The sequence below is a fragment of the Nansenia antarctica genome (genome assembly GCF_963989245.1).
Source record: "Nansenia antarctica genome assembly, chromosome: 17".
Lineage (NCBI taxonomy): Eukaryota > Metazoa > Chordata > Actinopteri > Argentiniformes > Microstomatidae > Nansenia > Nansenia antarctica.
Window position 1 is genome coordinate 2,980,237 of NC_137687.1, and position 25,657 is coordinate 3,005,893.

The window sequence follows — 25,657 nt, forward strand, 5'->3', positions numbered from 1 at the left end:
GTGCCTTGCACATGGCTTCCAAGACATTCAGACGGTATCAAACATCAAAATCAAAACAAATATTAGTAATACTATTCAGAACATTCCTTATTGTAGCATCATCATCACCATCAGTCCAAAATAATATTTACAACCGTGATGGTAGGAAGAGACGTCATCCACCCCACAGTAGAAGGGAACATACATGACCCAGCAGTTTGGACCAATAGGAACATACATGACCCAGCAGTTTGGACCAATAGGAAGGAGTGTTTGAACATACATGACCCAGCAGTTTGGACCAATAGGGAACATACATGACCCAGCAGTTTGGACCAATAGGAAGGAGTGAACATACATGACCCAGCAGTTTGGACCAATAGGAAGGAGGAACATACATGACCCAGCAGTTTGGACCAATAGGAACATACATGACCCAGCAGTTTGGACCAATAGGAACATACATGACCCAGCAGTTTGGACCAATAGGAAGGAGGAACATACATGACCCAGCAGTTTGGACCAATAGGAAGGAGTGTTTTCATGACCCAGCAGTTTGGACCAATAGGAAGGAGTGTTTTCATGCTGAGGGAAAGAAAGCCCTGTCCTTTCTCCTCATCTTTCTCCTTCATCATCAATCACCTCTTTAGTTTAAACTTTACAGTATTACAGACAACAGAGCCCTTACAGCCTCAGTCCAGCAGAGGGAGCAATACCCGAGTCGCCAGCAGACCCACCAACCAGCTCAATATCCCTAGGTGCCCAACCACAACCACAGGTCCAAGGTCAAATACTTATTAGGAGTTTTGTCCTCCTAATAGTTCCAAGTCAGTATATGGGGGGTGGAGGTATCTAATCTGACCCTAGACCTGTGGTTAAGGGGTGTAACCTACTGTAGGTCCAGTCAGTTTCTATGTCAGTTGGTTTTCAACCCTCTCCTCATCGAACCCCAGCCGCTCCACATATTTGATCTGTTCCACCACCACCAGCACACCTGATTCAACTAATCAAGTACAAATCATAATTGCTTTGCACTTGATTAGTTGAATCAGGTGTGCTGGTGGTGGAACAGATCAAATATGTGGAACGGCTGGTGGTCCCCGAGGAGAGGGTTGAAAACCACTGGACTATATGGGGTTTGGGGGGTAATCTGACCCTAGACCTGTGGTTAGGGGGTGTAACCTACTGTAGGTCCAGTCAGTTTCTATGTCTATGTCTGGGCTCCAGGGAGGGCTAGACTATGTTCGGGGGTCCCAGGGGACGGGCCGGACGGTGGAGGGAGGAGGCCCCCCCCCCCGCCCCCGGTCGTCTTATTAGGCCCCTGGTAGAGCAGCCCCCGCGTGGCCGTGTCCACGTTCAGGTTCTTGTAGGGGTTCCTGCGGGGCGGCGAGCGCAGACACACGGAGGGGAACCGGAGGCCCGCCAGACAGCAGCCAGGACAGGAAATGACCTCCTCCTGATCCAGGGATTGGCCGCTGCCCCCCGAGCCGAAGGGGGAGGGGCCTTCAGGGCCGCCTCCTGGGGGGGAGTGGTAGCCGTTAGCGTTAGACGACCCCACGTCACGACTGTTGTTGTTGTCCAGGTGGTGGAGCATGGGGGGGGGCAGGCAAGGGGGCCCGTTGGAGATGGGGGGGGTGGTGGTACCCATCCAGCCGTTTGAGAAAGGAGAGGAGAAGGACGGAGGAGAGGGTTTAGATCTAACGGGCGAGGAGAGGGCGCCATCTAGTGTGTCTGGGGAGCTGGTGCAGTCCATGGGTTCCTCCTCCACCAGACTCTCCTCCTCCTCCTCCTCCTCCTCTTCCTCTTCCTCTTCCTCCTCCAGCTGGTCCAGAGACTGCAGCTCCATGTCCACAGGGAGGCCTGGTGATTCATCTCTGGGGAGATCCACACCCTTCATCTTCCTCTTCTCCACGTGCTCATCTCCTCGCTCCTCCTCTTCCCCTTTCTCGTTCACTCTATTCCTCTCCCTCACCTCAGTGTCCATATAAGATGGCGGCGTCTTGCCTGCCTGCTCCTCAGTGGTAGTAGCTGTCTGGGTGGGGGTGGGGGTGGGGGGGAGGTCTAAAGGTGGGGTGCAGGGCAGGGACTGGCATCGCCTGTGCTGTCGCAGGTGGTGGGGTCCCCCCCCCTCTGTTTCGGCGAGCGAGGGGGTGCAGGAGTCAGGGGTAGGGGGCAGGGTGAAGGTGAGGGAGATGACAGACTTGCTGGGGGTGTCGAACAGTTTGGTCTTCCCTCCCTTCAGGTCCTTGCGGAGGGAGAAAGGGTTGACTCTGGTGGGAGGGGCCAGGGCCGGGGGCGTGACCGGAGGGAGCATGTCGGATTTGCTGCGGGACAGACGATGGTCACCGGGGAGACCCAGGGACTGCCTCCGCAGGGGTCCGAGCTCTGGAGACACGACTACACAGAGAGGGAGAGAAAAGAGAGAGAGGGGGAGAAAAGTTAGAGATACTACAGGATTTTTTTTTTTATCAAATTAATGAATGAATGAATGGACTTTATTGTCATTGCTACAGTACAGGTACCAAACAACGAAATTTAGGAGGGGTGGCTCCCCTGGTGTTAGGAAAGGAAAAAAAAAAAAAAAAAACTTTTAGAAAAAGAATAAAATCACAAGAAGGTAAGGAGCTGGTTTACATAAATAAAGGCTATGTACACAATCCACTGTACTATACTGCACAGATAGTCAACTAGGGTTGTCATATTGCTGAAATGAATTAAGCAATATTACACGAGAGGGAGTGTGTTATACTGGAGATCAGCACGGCTGTGATTCGGTCGTAGGTACGAGGCCGCAGGCCGAGTATCGAAGACAATCACAGCCGTGCTGATATTCAGTATAACAGCACGACCTCGAGTGTGATATTGCTTTTATACAACAGTTCTACAGCGCAATTTATTAGTTAACAGTAATAAGTGACAACAGATTATGATTTGTTTGTTTATTTAATCATTTATTTTGGCTCCGTCAACAAAAAATAGTTCCGCAACTGGACTGTTGCCTAGTAACCTGAACACAAACATCTGCAGGCTAGCTACTTTGATATTAACGGTCATTTCGGAGTGATACCTATAGTTAAAAGTCCCAGTGCTGTTATACTGGATATCAGCACTCATGGAATGCCTCTTGTCCAATCAAATTACTTGGTCGGAACTAACTGTTGTATAATTAATGATATGATGTTAATCCATTTCTTATCTTGACGCCACAGTTTCTTAGTTTAAGGAACAACAAACTTTTACAATAAGGTTTTGATCATGGAAATGAGGAGGTTTGCCCCAAATTTCTTGACAATTTATTTATATTTTACAAACGTGAGTTTGGTATTTTTAGAACTGGTGACTGAAAATATACAAAAATATCCTGTAACATCTCTTTAATATCACTTTGTTAGAAACAATACATGGCTAGCTAGCTAGCTATGGAGGTGAAAAAGTATGTCTGAGCAAAGCCATTGATGTCCCGTATGTCTGGTACCACGTCTGTCAACAGTATGGCTCTGAGCCTGCACGGAGCAGCGTTCTTAGAACAGGGTATATACAGGAATCTTTTTATTTATTTTTATTTATTTTTTCAGATTTTATCCCTTTTTTTCACCCAATTTGGTAGCCAATTGAACCCAACCTAGCATCCAATTATCCCCTGCCTATTGCGAGGGATCCGCCGCACGACCCCGTGGCCGGCAGTCCCAGAGGAGGCCGCCAGGCAGACTAGCTGACTGGCTCCTCGAGCCCAGCACCGTTATTCCGGCACCCCGGGGGCGCTGTTGCGCGACGGATCCTTGTCCGGAACTACTCCTATACCCCCCCTCGGGAGCGGCCGCCCAATATGCCGCTCCCCGTATGTGCCTCGGCCATATCCGGGTCTGGCGAGCCGGGATACGAACCCCGGCCCCGGTGGGCAGCATGCACTGGTGGCCAGTGCTTAGCCCGCTACACCACCGCGGGGCACTATACAGGAATCTTGAGGTTAATTTGAAAGTGACAGTTGGATCTAAGTGACAGTTGACTAGAACAGCCGTGTCTATGTTACCTACAAGAAGCCACCCCAGGAGGCCAGATCACCCTATGTAAACTGCCCCCTGTAGCTCATGACCAACTGGACCTAAATAACTCCTGTCAGAACGAACACACACTGCTGATAGAATCTACCGTTTGGAAAATAACCCTCGCTACTGTTTGGAAAAACTACTCTGACTAAAGCCCTCCCTGTGCTCTTTACCCCCCTGCCAGACACAGACACAGACAGACAGGTCTGACTCACCCTGGACTGCAGGTTCGTCCTTCTGGATCCTCTCAGCCTCCGTCCCCTCGAGCTCTAAAACAATCTCTGAAAAAGATGGCCGACAGCCTGGGTTCATCTGAGAGAGAGAGAGAGAGAAAGAGAGAGAGAGAGAGAGAGAGAGAGAGAGAGAGAGAGAGAGAGAGAAAGAGAGAGAGAGGTGTGGAGTGAGTGAGTTGTTTGGGAAGGGATAAAGACAGGTGCTTGCTGCTCTACTTCAGAGAGAGAGAGAGAGAGAGAGAGAGAGAGAGAGAGAGAGAGAGAGAGAGAGAGAGAGACACAGAGACAGAGAGAGAGAGAGAGAAGGCTTTTGATGTTCTTATTGAGACATCCTCACAAGTTTTCAAGTTTTTGAAAGGCCTTAAAAGTTTTGGAAAATAGACATGGGTCATTGAAAGTGCTCATAACACACACACAGAAAGTCCTCTCTCTCTCTCTCTCTCTCTCTCTCTCTCTCTCTCTCTCTCTCTCTCTCTCTCTCTCTCTCTCTCTCTCTCTCTCTCTCTCTCTCTCTCTCTCTCTCTCTCTCTCTCTCTCTCTCTCTCTCTCTCTCTCTCTCTCTCTCTCTCTCTCTCTCTCTCCTCTCTAAAAAAGACCTATATATTAAAAAAAAAGTTTCACGTAATTATAGTAGATAAGTCTCTGTATTGCTTAACTTAACTCAGTAACTTTACACATATTTCACAATGTATTGTTTTGCTGTGGTAGAGAAGGCAAGAGACCATCTAGTGTTCAAGCCTCTACATTCAAAAGCCTCTCTTTTTAATTGTTGTCTGTGAGAGGATAGTTCCTATTATATAAATTCTCATCTAGATCTGTCTCAAACTATGCCGTGTTGGGGTCCTTGAATTTGAGGGAATTGAGTCTTGGAAGTCCTTGAAAAGTGCTTGAATTTGATGTTTCAGAAGGTGTGGGAACCCTGGAAGAGTCAGTGAGAGTGAGGGAGATGAAGGGGGACACATGGGAAGGGGACACATGGGAAGGGGAGGGGGAGAGGGTTAACTGGTGAAGGCGAGCCTGAAGAGGTGGGTTTTGAGGGCCTGTTTAAATGTTGGGAGGGTGTTGGCCTGTCTGATGTGGTTGGGGAGGGCGTTCCAGAGGGACGGGGCTGCGGCTGAAAAGGCCCTATCACCCCAGGTCCGGAGCTTGGTCCTGGTGGTCTTGAGGGTGGTTTGGTCGTCAGACCTGAGGCAACGGGAGGGGGTGTGGGAGGGGGACGAGGTCGGCAAGGTAGGAGGGGGCCAGGAGATGAAGGAAGGCTGTCTTACGTTGCAGCAGGTGACGGCCAGGTCCAGGAACACCGGGGGACAGTCTCCCACCATGTGCTGGAACGCCTCCACGTCCAGACCAAAGTCCTGACAGGAAACAAAGTAGACTACAGTTTCACTAAACACCCAGAGGAGGAGGGGTACATGTTTACAGTTCGTGACGTTAGAATTATAAGGTTCTATCTCCATTTTTGTCAAAATTTCGTTTTTTTACATAATCTGATCCATTAGGTGTTTATTAATGCCTGTGTGGTGTTATTTCTAAAATGTTGACATTTTTGAGTTAGTAATTCATAAAATACAAAAGGTTCCATCTCACAAAACGTAATGGAATGTAAAAACATTGACGCTCAATATCTCTAAACTACCCTAAACGGAGATAGAACCTTATCATTCTAAACGGAGATAGAACCTTATCATTCTAAACGGAGATAGAACCTTATCATTCTAAACGGAGATAGAACCTTATCATTCTAAGATCACGAGTTGTCCCCCCCCCCCCCCACACACACACACACACGGCTACAGTATGGGACAGGGCTGTAGGTCAGAGGTCATACCTCAGTACGTGGGAGGATGTCGGGGTCGGCCTGGATACGAGCGATGACCTCACACAGGATGATGCCGTAGGCGAACACATCCACCTGGGGGGGAGAGGGACAGGTGGACAGGTGGACAGAAGGACAGGTGATCATCTAGCAAAGCCTCCTTACAACACGCCTCTCATTTGGGGGCGGCTGTGGCGCAGGAGGTAGAGCCGCCGTCTAATGATCCCAAGGTTGGCAGATCGGCGGTTCGAGCCCCGGCTGGCCACATGTCGAAGTGTCCTTGGGCCAGACACTGAACCCCAAATTGCTCCCAGTGAGCAGGCCCGCGCCTTGCACGGTAGCTTGCCGCCATTGGTGTGTGAATGGGTGAATGAGAGGCCGTTGTAAAGCGCTTTGGATAAAGGCGCTATATAAGTGCAGTCCATTTACCATTTACCGTCTATCAAGTCACTGCAGGTAAGCGTTTGGTTGGACAAAAAAAACGACAGGTGGAAGAAAGTATAGTCCCACCATGTGCAAGAAACACTTTCCTGGCTCTGCCTATTCCCTCTGTTCTGTTCCCATTTAATGAATAAAACCTCAAACATCCATATGTATTAGAAACTCTTCCAAACAAACCTTCTCATCGTAGAGCTCTCCTCTGAGCACTTCCGGAGCCATCCAATAGGGGGAGCCAACCACAGCCAGGGGCTCCTTGTCTTCACCCTCTCTGTAGAGAGGAGAGGAAGACAGGGCTGGGCTTTACAGAGCTAGCTCACACAGGGGACGGCAGGTAAAGACACACACACACACACACACACACACACACACACACACACACACACACACACACACACACACACACCATGGGCATCGTCACACTGGAGTTCATGAACGTCCATCCCCAAAAGGAAGGATGTTTTCTAGGAGCAAACTTATTCTAGTGTGTGTATCTTTGCATGTCTAAAGAGGTGGCACGTTTTCACAATTATTGTGTGCCGATATTGTTTTGTGTGGTAAAAAATCTGTCCATTATTGGTCACACACACACACACACACACACACACACACACCCTTTATGAGCTATTTCCATCTGCCACTGTGGTGTATGATATTGCATAAATAGAGTTAGGGAAGTGATGAGGGCAGAGAGAGAGAGAGCGAGAGAGAGAGAGAGAGAGAGAGAGAGAGAGAGAGAGAGAGAGAGAGAGAGAGAGAGGGAGGGAGAGAGAGAGAGAGACAAGTGGAACGGAGACAGACAGTAATGGCTCCAAGTGTAAACACCATTTCGGGAAGTGGAGGGATAGTCGCTTAGAGAGAGAGAGCGAGCGAGAGGCAAGGGTGAGAGAGAGAGAGACCGAGTGGATTGGAATAGTTTGACCTTATTTGGAGTGTTATCCTAAAGCTAAACTTCTCCTCTCCTCTTCTCCTTCTCTCCCTCCCACTCCAACGCATAAACACACATACAAACACATACAGGGACACAACCACCATCACATGATAAAAACACAAGCTGTGCCAACACACACTGGCACACACATTCACTTGAATAAACATTACGGGTGATGAAACAGGCGGAAAAGGTTCACAGAAAACACACGCACGCACTGACACACACACACACACACACACGCGCACGCACTGACACAGACACACACACACACACACACACACACACACACACACACACACACACACACACACACACACCTGGTTACAGCAGCAGCTGCCTCGACCCAGGCACAGTATGTGTGTTTTATTAAAGGGATGCAGACATATTTGACCACAGTAAGAAGATAAAGAGATCAGAAGGAGAGGAGGAAGGCTTCAGTATTATTATTAATAATAATAATAATAATAATAATAATAATCCATTAGACTTATATAGCGCTTTTCTAGACACTCAAAGACGCTTTACAAACTGTAAAGATCAAGTAGTAATAATAAAAAGACACAACATAAATAAAAGAAAGTATAGGGGCCTAATTGAGGTAGTGCTGGGGACACATGGGAAGGGGAGAGGGGGAGAGGGTTAACTGGTGAAGGCGAGCATGAAGAGGTGGGTTTTGAGGGCCTTGTTTAAATGTTGGGAGGTTGTTGGCCTGTCTGATGTGGTTGGGGAGGGCGTTCCAGAGGGACGGGGCTGCGGCTGAAAAGGCCCCACGCACCCCAGGTCCGGAGGTTGGTCCTGGTGGTCTTGAGGGTGGTTTGGTCGTCAGACCTGAGGCAACGGGAGGGGGTGTGGAGGGGGACGAGGTCAGCAAGGTAGGAGAGGGCCAGATTGTTGATGGCTTTGTAAGTGGTGAGCAGGATTTTGAATTGGATCCTGAATTTGACCAAAGGCATTAATGCCCCCCATTAACACTAGAACAGACATGAGTAAAGACACATTTTATATCTTTGCACTCGATCAAATTTCAGGACCCTCCTTTCATGACTTTTCCTAGATATGTGCGTTCTACCACCCAGTATCCTTACATTTTCTAAATCACATCAGGATAAGCTAGTATAAAGCTATTTTGCAGTTTTTCTGTGTAGGAAGCAGGCTAATTTACAAGCGGCCAACTAGTGGTCGTTGTGTGTAAATAGCAGCTTGAGCATTGTAAAGAGGCTCTTTTAGTAGGTTAAAAAGGCACGGCTGTTCCAGTGTTAAGGCATCAAGGGGGCATGGTTGGGACGCTATGGGGGACCTGACACAAGAGGGGATGAGGATGAAACATGCAGTCGGATTGTGTTTCAAATTGACACACTTGTCCCAATGTAGCGCACCCCTTTTGTCCAGAGCCCCATACAGTATATGGGAAACAGGGTGGCGCTGGTCCTTTGTCTTCAGATCAGGCTCTTCAGGTTACACCTTAACTGCTCCTCCTGAGACATCTTCTGCCCCTCAGCACTGCGTCTCCTGAAGACACCCGCTTTCCCCTCTACTGTGTCCCTAAAAACTTCTATTGCCCCCCTTGTACTGTTTCTCTGTTTCTCCAGTGTTCTCCAAAAAACCTAGGTTTAGAAGAAGGTGATAGGAGAAGGTTTTTCCTTCTATCAATGGCCCCGAGCTGGAATACTCTTCCTGCTACGACTGGTGGATTGATGATTCACTTGCTTAGTATTCAAATGTATTGATTGTAAGTAGCTTTGGAATAAGGCGTCTGCTAAATGCCAAAAATGTAAAATGTAAAGGCTGAAATTATTAATAAAACAGCGTGGGAAATGGCCGCATCGTAAACAAATGTCAGCTGAGCCTGTGTGTGAGTCCAGACAGGCCAGATGAAATATTGACACAATCACAGTGAGTCAACTCACTCTGTCTACCGTCCATAACCGCCCCCCCTAACCCCCCCACCCCCCCACCGGAGAGAGACAGACAGAAAGACAGGAAAGAGATGGGAAAAAGGGTAAAGAGGTAAGGAGAGAAAGAGAGAAGTGAAGAGAAAGAGAGAGGTAAAAGAGATAAAGATCAAGTGAGAGAGAGAAAAGAGGAAGGTAAAGGGACCATTCAAGCTCTTATCTAATCTGCCAGCCGTGATAGACGGATGTTGGATGAGGACTGACCTGTACTCTGGTATTTTCTCTGCCAGACCAAAGTCCCCGACCACGGCCGTACACAGGTTGTTCTCCCAACGCACCAGACAATTCTGGAGGGGGAGAGATGTTACATCACCACTTTATTACACCAGATAAGTGTTTATGTTACGGTACATGTGGGAATACGCCGGTACATGTGGGAAAACTAGGGTTAGGGTTAGGTGCTACGTCGACTTGGTACATGCTAGCATGTCTAAACCCTTAACCCTAATCCTAATCCTAACCCTAACTGTAGCACCCTAGCACCTAACCCTAGTTTTCCCGCATGTACCGTATTCCCACATGTACCGTAACATTTACACTACTGTAAACTGTGTGTGTGTGTGTGTGTGTGTGTGTGTTACCTTGGAGGTGAGGTCTCTGTGGAACACACTCTTGCTGTGGAGGTGTGTATGTGTGTGTGTGTGTGTGTTACCTTGGAGGTGAGGTCTCTGTGGAACACACTCTTGCTGTGTGTGTATGTGTGTGTGTGTGTGTGTGTGTGTGTGTATGTGTGTGTGTGTGTGTGTGTGTGTGTGTGTGTTACCTTGGAGGTGAGGTCTCTGTGGAACACACTCTTGCTGTGCAGGTACTCCAGGCCCCGGGCGATGTCCAGAGCCAGGCCCATCCTCACCGCCCACGACAGGTACACGTCGCTGTCCAACAGCTGCTCCAGGTTGCCCCCGTTAATGTACTGTAACCATGACAACCACACCACACCACCTGTCACTCAAACTGGAGCAGGTACTGCAGAGTCACTGTCGCGCTGTAACCATGACAACAGCATGGGTCGGTCGGTCAATCAATCAAGCAGGCTACTTTCTTGCTACTCGACTAGATTCTCCCCGGCCACATATCCAGGTTAAGTAGTTATATAAAGTAGTTTGATCTGTTCAATTGTCCATGCCATCTGGGGCAGTCCCACTCATATTTTTCATTTGTATTGACAGACACAGTAGGGATTTAGACAGGAAGGATGGGTGAGAGAGAGAGGAGGGATGACATGCAGGATATGTCCCCGGCCGGAATCGAACCGGGGACCCTGCGGTTACATGGTCAACGCTTAACCCGCTACGCCACCTAAGCGCCCCCGTCCATGCCATCTTAAAGAGATCTTACCTCTGTCAGTGCGTGGAGCTGACCCTGGTGAACACACACCCCGACGAACCTGAGATGAGACAAGAGACCCAACCCACCACCTGAACTCTGAGTGAATCATTTCAACACTAGGCAGTGATGGAACTGTAAAGGCTAGCTATACACATAAGGCCAATGCACACGGCAACATTCGATTCTCAATCACACCATTCTCGATTCTGTGTGCATTGTCTCATTCAAAACAATGGAATAGAATTTCTCGGTGCGACAAAATTGCACGCCGTGTGCATTGCGTAGCTTTACACATACAGTTAACACTGAGAAAACGGAGCCTGACCTGAGGATGTTTGGGTGACATAGGCGGTTCATGAGCTGCACCTCCCTCAGCATGTTGGCTCTGTTACTGGCCATGGTGTTCATCTTCAGCGCCATCACCTTCCCCGAGATCCTATGCTGCACCTGCAGGGAGGACGGGGAAGACGAAGGGGAAGAGAGGAACACTGGAGTCAGGGAGGAGGAAGGTTAGAGTATCATCATCATCATCATCAGAGGAAGGTTAGAGTATCATCATCATCATCATCATCAGAGGAAGGTTAGAGTATCATCATCATCAGAGGAAGGTTAGAGTATCATCATCATCAGAGGAAGGTTAGAGTATCATCATCATCATCAGAGGAAGGTTAGAGTATCATCATCATCATCATCAGAGGAAGGTTAGAGTATCATCATCATCATCATCATCATCAGAGGAAGGTTAGAGTATCATCATCATCATCATCATCATCAGAGGAAGGTTAGAGTATCATCATCATCATCATCATCAGAGGAAGGTTAGAGTATCATCATCATCATCATCATCATCATCAGAGGAAGGTTAGAGTATCATCATCATCAGAGGAAGGTTAGAGTATCATCATCATCATCATCAGAGGAAGGTTAGAGTATCATCATCATCATCATCATCAGAGGAAGGTTAGAGTATCATCATCATCATCATCATCATCAGAGGAAGGTTAGAGTATCATACCGCTGAGCATCAGGTGTTGTAGTGTCTAGTCTACTACTGATCTGGTATTCTAGAAACACACCCACTGGTTAGACTTCCAACAATCAGTTCACACTAACGATTCATCCCCTGACCACTTTAGGGTCAGATACGGGGTACCACAAGGCTCCGTCCAAGGTCCGGTATTGTTTTCATTTGTACTGTACATTTTTACAGTACCTCTTAGTGATATCATCCGTAAGCACAATGTTAACTATCATTGCTATCCAGAAGACACCAAACTATATTATATTTCTGTGAAACCAAAGTAAGAGCTAAGAGACACAAATCAATGGATGGCAACAAACTTCCTTCTTCCTCTTAACTTAATAAATAAAGCCTAATTCGGATTTAAGGCCCTAAAAACCAAAAGATCTGACCCTCAACCTAGATGGATCTCTAGTCGGGTCCAACAACTGTTAAAAATCTAGGTAACAATTGACTGGTAATCCCACACTAGACACAAGATCATCTCAAAATCGGCCTATTTCCACTTCCAAACTTGTTCATGCTTTCGTCCTGAACCAGGTTAGATTATTATAATGACCTTGCTCTCCTCTCCGGCTTCCCAAACACCTCTCTCTCTCTACTAACTGCAATTCATTCAAAACTCAGCAGACAGAATCCTTACCAGACAAGGAAGTCAGAACATGTTACACCTCTCCATGCTTCTCTTCATTGGCTCCCCATTTACATTTAGAACATTTAGATTTGTGTTCCTACTGACCTATACATCTCTATTCTCTACATGACCTAGCGCCATCATACCCGTCCCCACACATGCACTCTCCACTCTCAGGATGCAGGGTATCTTGTGGTCCCTAAAATAAATGTGAAAATATGGCAGGGCCTTTCCACACGGACCTCCTCTGACTGTTCCTCTGCAATCCACACCAGGCGGGCTGAATCAGTCTCAGCTTTCAAATTCTAGGCAAAAACTTTTTGCCCCAACTTTCTCATAAGAGATATACCCCTTATGACATACTTGAACTGTATATCCCTGATTGTTTTTTGTTTTTTAATTGACATGTATGTAGAGTGCAGAAAAACAGCATCCGCACACTCAAATCTGTGCAAAAAAACATTGTTTATTGCGCGAGCTTTCGGTCATAGACCTTCTTCAGGCATGAAGCAGACAAGTGAATGCAGTGGTATAAAGGGTTCAAACAACATCACTTGACTAGCCAATGCACAACCACCTCCTGTGTCAAATATTTTACCTAGTAGCTAGGCATCAAGGGAATTGTAGTCCTGGATTTAGTGGACTACAAAAAACATACTACACAAAGATACATAAGTGTTCATAAGGAAACACGACAATACATCAAATATTTACGATATATATAGGCTACATAGCAGAACAAAAAACCTAGGGGTTGTAGACTTGTGGATGTGGATCCAAAAAAGCTCTCTGGCATAACCTCCTGTCAACATAACGCCCTCTCTGAAGGGTAATCTGCTCGGGCGGTGCATTTCACACCTAGGCCTTCAGTGATGTCCGACACATTCCTACCTGAATTATTCTACCTCTTAATACCATCGTTATGACGCCATGGCTCTAGAAACTAGACAGAAACACAGTATAACCGGGCGTTGCATCACCTTAACATAGTCAGACAAGTACAACAGAGTTATATTAATATTTCCGAAGCATTTTTAATCAATAAATCCGCATTTACAATGAAGAGTGTTAAACTAACATCTTTAAGATCGCTACATTACCCACGTCTGTCGTCTCGTCCACCATAATAGCGACAAAGGGTGCCTTTTTAATCTCCATTTTGATCTCTTCTCCCATCACTTAAGCAATAGCAAAAATCAGGTCGTTTTGTATTTTGCCTGACGTCCCAGTAAACACTTTGTTTGTGGACAGGTGGTAATGTAAATCTGGGTTGTTTTCAGCCAGAAAAGAAATAAGCTCAACGTAGTTTCCTCTGTTTGTGGACTCGGTGCTTTCATCGTGTCCCCTAAATGATAGTTATTGTTTACCCAAAAACAGGACACAATCGATCAGTATTATCGATCAGTCAACGAAAGCTTTCGTTGTGATGCTCCGTTTCCCTGCGCACTTTCAAAAGTTTCACATCTACCGGCATATACGCATCTCAATAGTGAATATCAATAGTGCGTATCAATAGTGCGTATCAATAGTGCGTATCCAATCAAAAGACGTGCTGGGTGCTGACATCATTGAGCCTTCCAGCAGGCGCCGTTGTTGCTTTTGCTCGCATCTACGTAGGTTTACTAGGAACGCCACAGGTTTTCTCGTTCCAACGTTAAGTTACAGGTCGAATCCGCGGCACCGCTTAACGTGCAGGCAGGCAGATTTTGGAGCCCCCTAGCAACACATTTTGATTGGATAAAAGCTCTAACATAAAGGCCAGCCCTCCAAATCTCAATCGGAGACTGGAAGCAGCGCAACCAAGAGGAAAGCTATGAAATGAAGAGAATAGACTATGGGGAATCATTAATACATATTTGTGGAAAAAATATATTAAAATAAAATGTATATTCTGATGATGTTTAGGCCAGCAGAGAAGGCCTTGCTGGCCCTGACGGCACACCACTGCCTGGAACCTATGGGAGGACATGGGGTGGGAGGGGTTATTAAAACGACAGGCTACGGGGTAGTTCACACTTCGTGACGTTAGAATTATAAGGTTCCATCTCTGTTTTTTACATAATCTGATCCATTAGGTGTTTATTAATGCCTGTGTGGTGTTATTTTAAAAATGTTTGCATTTTTTAGTTAGTAATTAATAAAATACAATTTATTACTACCCTAGACGGAGATAGAACCTTATCATTCTAAGCTCACGACCTGTTCATCTTATGGAACTTTTGTGCTCACTGATTCTTTGTTCGAGGGGACCGTGGTTTTACCAATATAGATTTTATCAGATAGGCATTTTAACAAATACACACACAAAAAAAATGGTGTTACATATACATGTGATCATGGGCGTCAGCAGCTTTTTGAATGTGGGGGGGACACTTATTTTTCGGGGGGTCTGGGGGTCCTCCCCCCGAATTTTTTAAATAGTAGATTCAATTTCCTGCATTCTGGTGCGTTTTACACCCAAAATAATCTCCCCCTTTCTTTGTTTTTCCTTGGAGCTGGCATGGTCTGCAATTACTGACTACTATTATGTTTTGGTTTAACTCACAGAGGCCTGACACTGACACGTGGCACTTTTTAGGTACTTTATTAAATATGAAGATTCAAAAAGAATCAAAGAGTGAATTAGAAAAGAATGAGGTAACTTTGAGTCAACAAATTGAATAAAAAGTTATGAGGAAACATAAAATATGTACCTAGGCTACTCAGAGCCTATTACAATCAAACTTAGCCCTCTTCAGTGCATTGCAGAACATACAACTATAACAAACAAACAAAATCAAAGAGTGAATTAGAGCTGTCTCCACTGCCCCTGCCTGCTGCCCCTGCCTCTGACTCACTCTCACTCAACCACCTATATCAGGAGAAATGGGGATGCATTGAGCACTTGTTCATATTGTTTTTCTCTAATAGAACATTTGACATAGAAATACAATCATCAATACAAAAAATACAATCACAAGCATTTTAGAAATAGAAAAATAAATGGAACAGGTGTTTTCTTCTTATTTTTTAACCCTAGCTCAAGCAATCAGATGCCAAATTGATTCTTTGGGTGGGTGCAATGGCCAAATTAAATAGTGCAAATGCTCAGGGCAATGAACACGGGCAGGAGATGCAATAATGACAGGACAGGTAAGCACTGTGAGGTGTTTGTCGCCAGTCTGTGCTTTTGATGACATTTCGCCTGTGTCTGTTCTGCATTTAAACATGTCTAACCGCACTAGTAATGCCTAACAAAACTGCTAGTGCCATATAGCTGATCTAGCTCGTATTTGGTTGCTAGTAGGCTATGCTAATTCTATTGCTAATACAGAGAATGTCTCATAAGGTGCTAACATTCTTATCAGAAAAGCTGGCTGTGTTTGACCTTGGGAGAATGCAATGTTGCTGTTTGGCCACTCACGGGAAAACTTGGATGACTTTGACTTACTTTTCTCTTCTTAGAAAAAAAAATCCTTATATCCATCTTGGTGGATGATCTAAATATCGTCTTGCCTCATTCTGAATGTTTAGAATCTGCGTGCGTGTCTGATGCTGCGTGCCGTTAAAAACAGAAGTAAAACGCGGAGTGGATTTCTGGATATAGGCAATCCCCTACTCATAAAGTGGAACGGATTTGATTGTGAAGCAATGAAAATAACGCTGACCAGTCATGCAACATATTTTTGATGGCAAATGTGGGGGGGTCCAAACGACCTTGTTCCAAAGGTGGGGGGGACACGTCCCCCCCCAAATATATGGTGGTGACGCCCATGCATGTGATGTAGATCACAAATCATAAAAAAGAACCGTATATGTCTAGACTTGATACTATGCAATCTGTTTTGTATATTTGTCTTGTAGACTATTTTTGTATTAGCTGTATATCTGTCTGGCCATTGTTCCAGATTGTTCCTGGTATTCTAGTGTCTATTGTCAGGCCTAGAAGTTCTAGAACTTCTGCCACCGTATTACTGCTACTCTGCTTGAGCCAAACTGGGTGCTTCAATTCGGTTGTTAAGTCTGATGTCAAACGTGACGTTTAGCAATTTCCTGGTCCAAACCAGAAATTCCCCGCACCAGAGTACCAGTGTACTACAGCGGTAGAATGACAGTTCAATCGTTTTTTAGACTGGGATCTATTCATACAACAAGGGACACAGCACTTTCCTGTTTTTTCCCATATTTGTCAGCGTCTTTGAGCCTCGGAAAAGCGCTATATAAATATAATGAATTATTATTATTACTGAGGCATTTCGAAGACAGCGCCTCAGCCAACTTTGGACCCGGAAACACGTCACGACTTAACAACCGAATACCGTACATCTGTCAAGTCACCATGGTGTTGTGCTGCCTTCTTCCTTTACTGCGGGTCTCCTCCGTACGCAGGCAGAATGTGTATTAAGATGTTTGGTGGAGAGAGTGCGTGTGTTTGAGAGAAAGCATGTGCATATCAATTCTAGAGGTGATGTGGGGGGAGATGTCACTACTAGCCTGGATTTCAATTGTGCAGTGGATCAGAGAGGTGATGGGAAATCCAGAAAACCTAGTTGTGCCCCAGGCGAGGGAGAGAGGGAGAGAGGGAGAGAGAGAGAGACTCACACATCCACACCATAATGCAGACATGAGCCAAGCGCTGACTCAGCAGATCTGCGCAGCAGGTAGAGCTGTGCTGTCTGGATCGTTGCTTTGTCCCATCACCTTGCAGAATTTCAGCTCAAATCAACAACTTCTCAGTCGTCATGGTTTTTTAGGCTAGTGTCCACAAGCTAAAAGGAGATTTTGAGTACTATTGCAAAAAAACGGTGTGTGTGTCTGTGTGTGTGTGTGTGTGTGTGTGTGTGTGTGTGTGTGTGCCAGCACTCCATAATAACAAGTAAACAGAGTGTAGCTGTGATATCAGCATTCCAGTGAGACAGGACTCGATCCAGCAGCATTCACCACAGTTCTAACAGTCACAGAAATATGCTGACCACCACAACCTGCAACAGACACACATGTTTTAGTCTCTAGCATTGGTTGTGATGGTAAACTAGCAACAAGAACAAGAAGAGTGCACCTCTGACCTCTGTCTCCCTGTCTTCCTCTCTACTCCCTCTATCTTGACTCCCTTTCTCGGTCTCTCTCACTCACATTTGCACAAGTGCTGCTTTCAGCAGAGAACGCCATCTCTGCAGTGAACATATACATGTGCAGTGTTGTCTTTCATTGCGTGAGCTTAGAATTATAAGGTTCTATCTCCGTTTTTGTCAAAATTGAGTTTTTTACATATTAATGCCTGTGTGGTGTTATTTTTAAAATGTTGACATTTTTGAGTTAGTAATTAATAAAATACAAAGGTTCCATCTCACAGAACATAATGGAATGTAAAAACTTTGACGCTCAATATCTCTGAACTACCCTAAACGGAGATAGAACCTTATCATTCTAAACGGAGATAGAACCTTATCATTCTAAACGGAGATAGAACCTTCTCATTCTAAACGGAGATAGAACCTTATCATTCTAAACTCACGATTGGCTGAGGGCAAATGAGGCCGAGCCTGCCTGAGCTATGGCTCGTAAATCCCACCAGAGAGAGAGAGAAATTAAATCATCAGATAACATTCTTTTGTTGAACCAAGTTGAAATAACATCATAAATATCACACAAATGAACTGTTTTCGCCAAACAAATGACACACTGGTTGTACAGTACCAGGCAAAAACATTTAGCCAATGAATGCACCAATAAGAGAAGAGAATAGGGCTTAGTTAGTGCACACAGCCGGAAGAGTCTAGAAGCACTCCATGAAAACAAGTCCCTGGGCTAGACATGCGCTCTTACACCACCATGCAGGTGATCTGTGACACAAACAGCGTCTGAGGGGGGAGTCGCAGGGCAGCCAGCCAAGCACGGTCCCTCAGTAAACAAGCAGGGAGGTCCTCCTGACTCCTGGAGTGCTCCTAAAGAGAACATGATCCACTGTCTAGACCAGGGCCTGATTGAGACACACACACACACATACACACACACACACACACACATAATTGGTAAATGGACTGCACTTCTATAGCGCCTTTATCCAAATATGCGCTTTACAACGGCCTCTCGTACACCCATTCACACACCAATGACGAGGTAGGCAAGCTACCATGCAAGGCGCCGGCCCGCTCACTGGGAGCAATTTAGGGTTCAGTGTCTTGCCCAGGGACACTTCGACATGTGCCCAGCCAGGCTTGAGCCGCCGATCTACCAACCTTGCGATCATTAGACGGCCTGCCTCTCTGTCTCTCTCTGTCTGTCTCTCTCTGTCTCTCTGTCTGTCTGTCTGTCTCTCTGTCTGTCTGTCTCTCTGTCTGTCTCTCTGTCTGTCTCTCTCTGTCTGTCTCTCCGTCTCTGTCTGTCTCTCTGTCTCTATGTCTCTCTTACATAAACATAAACACACAGGCACGCTACAAGCAGCTATAGTCTCTAACACTACTACGGCCTTGCCTGTGTGAGTGTGTGTGTTTGTGTGTTGCCGTCAGAGGGGAGGACGGGCCTCGCAGTGACATGTAGACATGTCGGAGCATGCAGGGCCAGGACATCAAAAGGATCCCTCTTCTGCTCCACAGCTAAAACATTTTCCACCGCCTGCCCACCCTGGGCTGACTCCCAACCTCTTCCACACCTCCTACACCAGCCGACTTGTTTATTTACTTACTAACAAGGGAGGAGCCAGGGAGCTTGGGCTTAGCTGTGGATAACACACTTCATTAACACTCTTCAGGAGATGTGGAGACAGAGACAGACAGACAGACACACACACAGACACACACACACACACACACACACACACACACACACACAAAGTATGTGCATTGTATATAGCCTACCTACACTAACATGTACTTGCATGTAAAACACAAACAAATAAAGTACACATGCATGCACGCATGCAACAGAGCAAGCCCTGACCAGAGTGTGAGGAGAGGAACAACAACAGCAGCATGGAAAGTGCTGTGCTAAGCCCAGAGGTTCTACGTCTAAACCGTAACTCCATACTAACACCCCTTCTTTACCCTTGATTAGTATTATTGTGTGTGAGTGAGTTCTCTCTCTCTCTCTCTCTCTCTCTCTCTCTCTCTCTCTCTCTCTCTCTCTCTCTCTCTCTCTCTCTCTCTCTCTCTCTCTCTCTCTCTCTCTCTCTCTCTCTCTCTCTCTCTCTCTCTCTCTCTCTCTCTCTCTCTCTCTCTCTCTCTCTCTCTCTCTCTCTCTCTCTCTCTCTCTCTCTCTCTCTCTCTCTCTCTCTCTCTCTCTCTCTCTCGAAACAGATCACCAAGCACATGGGTGACAGTGACAGTCGATGATGGGTTGTGGTGTGTGTGTGTGTGTGTGTGTGTGTGTATATATATTTACGGGGGAGGTGCAGGTAGAGAGGGGTGCTTATTGAGTTCCTCAAGATTGCTGTTTTTCTTCTCTAGAATTTCCATCACTTCCATTCCTGACCCTCTGACAGTCCTGCACTCATCTCTGACAACAGAACTCCCTGACGAGAGCCGGCTGTTGAGGGGTTAATCCATCTTGTCAACACACACACACACACACACACACACACACACACGTCTGAGACTGTGCAAACGCTGCAGAAATGTTCCCTCAGAGAGACAGCCTAGACATGCCTACAACAACAGCAGCATCATCCTCCTACAATAAAGACCAGCTAGGAATGGAACACTACTGCACATTCTGGAATGGAACACTACTGCACATTCTGAAATGGAACACTACTGCACATTCTGATCAAATATAATTGTTGGGTTTTCTTTTGCACGGAAACTAGAAACACTATCTATCCCATAGCAGACACGCTGTCATAATGTGGTGCAGGATCATAAATTGCTTGTTAAAAGATAAGATAAAACATGAGCTCACACAATCCACTCATTGGTCAGGTAGTCAAAACCAGAGAGAGACATATAAAGCTAAATTGTTAAATATCATTTATGTGGACACTAGAATATACTCTCTCAGTACACACACACCACACACACACACCACACACACCACACACACACAATTGTTCTTGAACCTTGTTTGCTGGAGCGTCTGGTACACTCTCCACTTTAACAGTTTCCACTCAGTGTCAAAGGCAGCTGGCTGGGGTGGTGTGATACTGACAAACACAGCTTTTTATTCACCTAATGACCTCTATGACACCAGAGACTGCACACCACACCACACAACACAAGGGGTAGTGGTGGTCTAGTGGATAGTGAGTTGGACTTGTGATCAGAAGGTTGCGAGTTCAAATCCCGCCTGAAACCACACCACTGGCGGGTTCAGTGGTGGGAAGGAGCCTGGACTCTCTGGGGACGTTGGTGGAGAGAAGGACTAGGAGTAAGCTGCTGTCCATCAGGGACAACCCCAACCACCCCCTCCATCATGTCCTCGCTGGGCAAACCAGCAGCCGCCGCAGAGGGCGGTTCATTACGATCCGCTCCCGGACGGAGCGATATAAAAAATCATTTATCCCGGCTGCACTAAGACTGTTCAATGGCAACTAAAGTAGCAGTCGGGGTCAAGGCTCCTGAATCTGTATTTATTATTTATTTTAATCACCATCATCACTTTTTTTTTCAGTATTTTAATATAAATAACTATAGCCATCCTTTTAATCCACTTTTATATCAGATCTCACTGTTTTTTATATACTGTACATGGCTGGCCCAGTGTTGTTGTCTGTCCTTTATGTTGTGTTGTGTTGTTATGTGTGGTTTTTAGTGGAGTGGCGCGGCAAAATGAATTCCCCCACGGGGATAAATAAAGTATTTATCTATCTATCTATCTATCTATCACTACTAGTGTGTCCTTGAGTAAGGCACTTAGCCCTCAGTTACTCCAGGGGGAATGTCCCTGTAATTCGTAATTGTAAATCGCTTTGGATTAAAAGCGTCTGCTAAATGGCAACATTTAAATTAAATTAAAATTAAACAAGTTACCAGACTCTGAATATCATTGTGGTGTGCACGTGTGCATATTCTAATAAATGAAGTCCCTTTACATTGGGTATGATCACATCGTCTTATTGAGATTAACTGCTTTCGCTTTCCCTTAAAATCACAGTATAACTTGGATAAACGAACGCATCGATGTCATTCTCTCCCCTCTGCAAAACTCTGGACGCTAATTGAGTTAATTATAGCTTGTATGGTAATTACACTGATTATCATAATCTACTCTAGATAACCCTTCACTAAGTGACTCATGTACAACTTCACCAGTCACAGTTTTGACTCCACTGCTCACAACACTGCTGAAAAAAACCATCAGTCCTACCCAACCCTGCTATTAGCTCTACCAACGCTACTCCAGCTAGAGCAACTACTGTAAAACAGCAACCACAGCTAAACAGTTCCATCATGTAGTCTAGCTTCACATCTTTTCCCTCCCCTCCCCTCTGAGCCCAATCTCTCAACCTAGCCCCAACATAGCGACCCCTGACCCCTAAGAGAACAGTCTGCTATGACAGCAGTAGCAGGTATGTGCTCCCCTCCCCTCCCTTCATTAGAACATCGGAACAATGACCAAAGTGTTTATTTGTTATTCTTGTGGCTCCATTGTTTCATCATCGGCCCCTGGACCCGAGTCAGATGGATCTGAGAAAGGTAAACACCACCAGCATTCCTGCCTCTGCAGATAGCGTAGATTAGGCCTGGGACTCCAATTCTTTGAAGAATATTAAAAGAAAGCTGAATAACAGCAACCTGAGGGATTTGTCTTGACACGCGCACCCCTCCTCTCGCATTGCACAATGGCTGTGGTGAATGCCTGCCTGCCTGCCTGTCTGACAGACTGTCTGTCTGTCTGTGTGTCTGTGTGTCTGTCTGTCTGTCTGTCTGTCTGTCTGTCTGTCTGCGTGTCTGTGTATGTGTCTGTTTGTGTGTGTGTGTGTGTGTGTGTGTCTGTGTGTGTCTGTGTGTGTGTGTGTGTGTCTGTGTGTGTGTGTGTGTGTGTGTGTGTGTCTGTTTGTGTGTGTGTGTGTGTGTCTGTGTGTGTGTCTGTCTGTCTGTCTGTCTGTCTGCCTGTCTGCTGTGAGCATCCATTGATCTATAGAGTGAGTGGAATAGAGGCGCAGAATATCACTACTGTTGGCAGGGTGCCAGACTTTGGGCTCAGTGTATAATGCAGTATAAAAAAATGTGTGCTTCAGAGTGTCTGCTGCGTGTGACTAATAAACAATTACAGAAACCACCCAGGCTAGAGGACAGCATCCACAAGAGGACGTCTGTCTCCTTCCTACTAGTACAGTATTTCAGTGGACTTAACTAAGCAGAAGAGAGAATCAAAAAAAGACAGACGGCCGGTCATTTATGACACTTTTATCACTTCAATTGGGACTCATAGCCACGGTAACTCCATTTGCATTTATATGGCAAGCATCAAAGGGCGAGTTACTCAATCAAGAGTAACATCTTTACAGCGGCACTTGTAAACACCATGTCATTTGCATGTTCATTGGCCTATCCAAAGGGCACAGCTAAGGGGAATGGCCTGATCGGGGATGCATTCCTAATAGTTAGAACTACTTTACAGTGTTAACAGGTCTGGGATCAGATCTACCAAGCTCCTAATAATAACAAGTCCGACCGCGACCTGATCTTCCTACCCCCGTCACCTTAACCACAAGGGTTCTGGTTTAACTGGCTCCAGATCAGAGGAGATGCTGGGTGGAATCCTGAGCTGAATCCCTTGGACTTCCTTCTCTCGTATCCAGACAGTCTTGTACCAGCGCCACTGCATGTGCACAGCCCAACTACAACACCCACTACTTTCACACCAAAACAAACTGTTTGATACTTGAGATGCGGGTCAGAGACTGTGGGTTCTTGTCAGGTCAATGGGGGGGTCATTGTCATTATCATGATCATGCATTTCTACTTTACTGTACTGATCGCTCTCCATTATACTCCTTTTCTACATATCATGGTTACATAGTAGCCTACCACCAAGCTCCCTTCCCCCTAACCATATTACCCCATAACAGAACGGGCCCACTAACACTGACTCAGTGCTTTGAGGTACAAGACCTGGGCGTCAGGTAACAACAACAACGGTCATGTTTCATGGTTGTATTCAGAATGACCTCACCCGGGATGCTCAGGTCACAGGTGTCCATACAATTGTGTTATATTTCAGCATTTAAAAGTCTCACATCAGACCTTTACATAGAGGTCTATCCCAGTGAGGGGGATATATTAGAACAGCTCTCAAAGCCCAAAGGTCTTACCTTGAACACTTCCGAGAAGAAGCCCGATCCCACCTTCTCGCAGATGAAGTCGTCGATGCGGGCCAGACTGGACACGGCGCTGCGCAGCGCCCGGTAGGACGAGGGCCTGGCCCGGTTCGGTCCATGGAGGCTGTGGATGGGGGGCTCCAGGTCCGGCTCCTGGTCCGGCTGCTCGATCCGCTCCATCTCGGATACCCCGAGAGGAGGGGGGACACGTCCCGTGTCGTGCACCGCAGTTTCAAATACAACCGGCGAGTTTAGGCTACATTTCACAGGTCCGCAGGAGCAGGACACAGTCCAGCAGCGAAAAGAACGGGCTTCACTGCGCTGGATACTTGGGAGTTTCAGAGCGGGGGGGAAAGCGACCGACTAATTCACTCCCAAAAAAACGCGCTCTATAGCAAAACACTGTCTGCAGGTTCAGGTCCTCAACTTCAGTTTATTTCTAAAATAATCTGGACACAAGCGCCCTCTGTCGCGACACAAAAACAGACCGTTTCATTAGATCATCCGTCCCTCAAACACGGGGGTTCACTCTGGACCCAATCCCAACGTGAGATCTGCAGCACCACCCCCCCCTAGTCCATTTCATACTGGACTGGAGATGTGTGAGCGTATTCCTCTTCTACTCCACTAGAACTGCGCACAACCCAGCAGCGAGATGCAGATTCTTCCCCCCGTGCGTATTTGTTGAATGTTGAATGCCCCCCGCGGTGTCTGTCTCTCTCTCACTGATCGTCCGACAAAAGGAATGAAAACAGAACAGATCGCTTGTTAAAATAGAAAACAGACAGAGTTTGGGTTCCCCGGCTGTTCTCCCTGGGTGATCTGCACCTGCTGGTCATGGACGCAGAGAGATATAGCCTATCGCCGCTCGTTGTGTTTAAACCACATTTAAATGCACACAGACACACACAAAATGCTCTTTGGAAACGGATCCAATGCACACAATGCAATCAAATACAATTCAAATGCATCTCTGTCTTGATCGCTCACTCTTAAGTCTATAGATATTATAGGCTACATATACTTGGCTTGTATTGTGACAGATCTTGGCTTGACTGCTGGCCATAAATTATAAATGCCATGCTGAGCTGAGCAGTGAGTTATTGGGTTCGTCTGTCAGTCTCACATCTTTGAAAATAAAACAGATTATTAATGGAACGATTCACTATTTATGAACGTGAAATATTCACTCAACACACGTGCATGCATTGGACTTACCTGTCCGTGGTCAAATCTAACATGTATGTAGTCTGTAGTCCTATCCCGTAGCCTACGAGTCACGTATTGGGTTACCGGGGCTTTTTATTTGACTAATTAATCAACCGTCTGCCCTCCACCCTGATCGTGCAGGCACAGGCAGGGACCCCTGGTTTCGCTTTACCTTCTCCTCGGTTTACTGCGGCTTTGCCTCCGATGCAGTGCATGGAGAAAACAGAAAAACACTTTTAGTTGAGTCTTCTTATTGGAGGCGAAGATATTTGGGCGGGTCCCCACGTGATCACCGCAAAACCTCACCTGCTGGGGGCCACCTACACATACGAGATGTTCTTACCTGGGGGCACCTACACATAAGAGCTGTTCTTACCTGGGGGCACCTACACATAAGAGATGTTCTTACCTGGGGGCACCTACACATAAGATCTGTTCTTACCTGGGGGCACCTACACATAAGAGCTGTTCTTACCTGGGGGCCACCTACACATAAGAGATGTTCTTACCTGGGGGCACCTACACATAAGAGCTGTTCTTACCTGGGGGCACCTACACATAAGAGATGTTCTTACCTGGGGGCACCGACACATAAGAGATGTTCTTACCTGGGGGCACCTACACATAAGATCTGTTCTTACCTGGGGGCACCTACACATAAGAGATGTTCTTACCTGGGGGCACCTACACATAAGAGCTGTTCTTACCTGGGGGCACCTACACATAAGATCTGTTCTTACCTGGGGGCCCCTACACATAAGAGATGTTCTTACCTGGGGGCACCTACACATAAGAGCTGTTCTTACCTGGGGGCCACCTACACATAAGAGCTG

At 46.4% G+C, this 25,657-nt stretch overlaps 1 protein-coding gene across 1 annotated transcript; it reads right to left on the minus strand.

Moving 5' to 3' along the window:
• Nucleotides 1–1,104: 1,104 nt before the first annotated feature.
• Nucleotides 1,105–23,709, minus strand: tesk1b (testis associated actin remodelling kinase 1b). Its single transcript, XM_080547734.1, has 10 exons — nucleotides 23,610–23,709; nucleotides 11,050–11,171; nucleotides 10,734–10,782; nucleotides 10,162–10,308; nucleotides 9,603–9,685; nucleotides 6,693–6,783; nucleotides 6,087–6,170; nucleotides 5,527–5,613; nucleotides 4,241–4,337; nucleotides 1,105–2,364 (listed from the first exon to the last, which is right to left on the minus strand). The coding sequence occupies exons 2-10, from the start codon at nucleotides 11,142–11,144 to the stop codon at nucleotides 1,190–1,192; spliced, it is 1,908 nt and encodes a 635-aa protein (XP_080403860.1). The 5' UTR covers nucleotides 11,145–11,171; nucleotides 23,610–23,709; the 3' UTR covers nucleotides 1,105–1,189.
• Nucleotides 23,710–25,657: the final 1,948 nt, after the last annotated feature.

Excerpts from the sequence above, each read along its gene's own strand:
- tesk1b (XM_080547734.1), bottom strand. The coding sequence starts at position 11,144 with ATGGCGCTGAAGATGAACACCATGGCCAGTAACAGAGCCAACATGCTG. Across the intron at positions 6,171-6,692 it reads GAGAGCTCTACGATGAGAAG|GTGGATGTGTTCGCCTACGG; the intron begins GTTTGTTTGGAA and ends TCTCCCCCCCAG. Across the intron at positions 4,338-5,526 it reads TGGCCGTCACCTGCTGCAAC|ATGAACCCAGGCTGTCGGCC; the intron begins GTAAGACAGCCT and ends TCTCTCTCTCAG.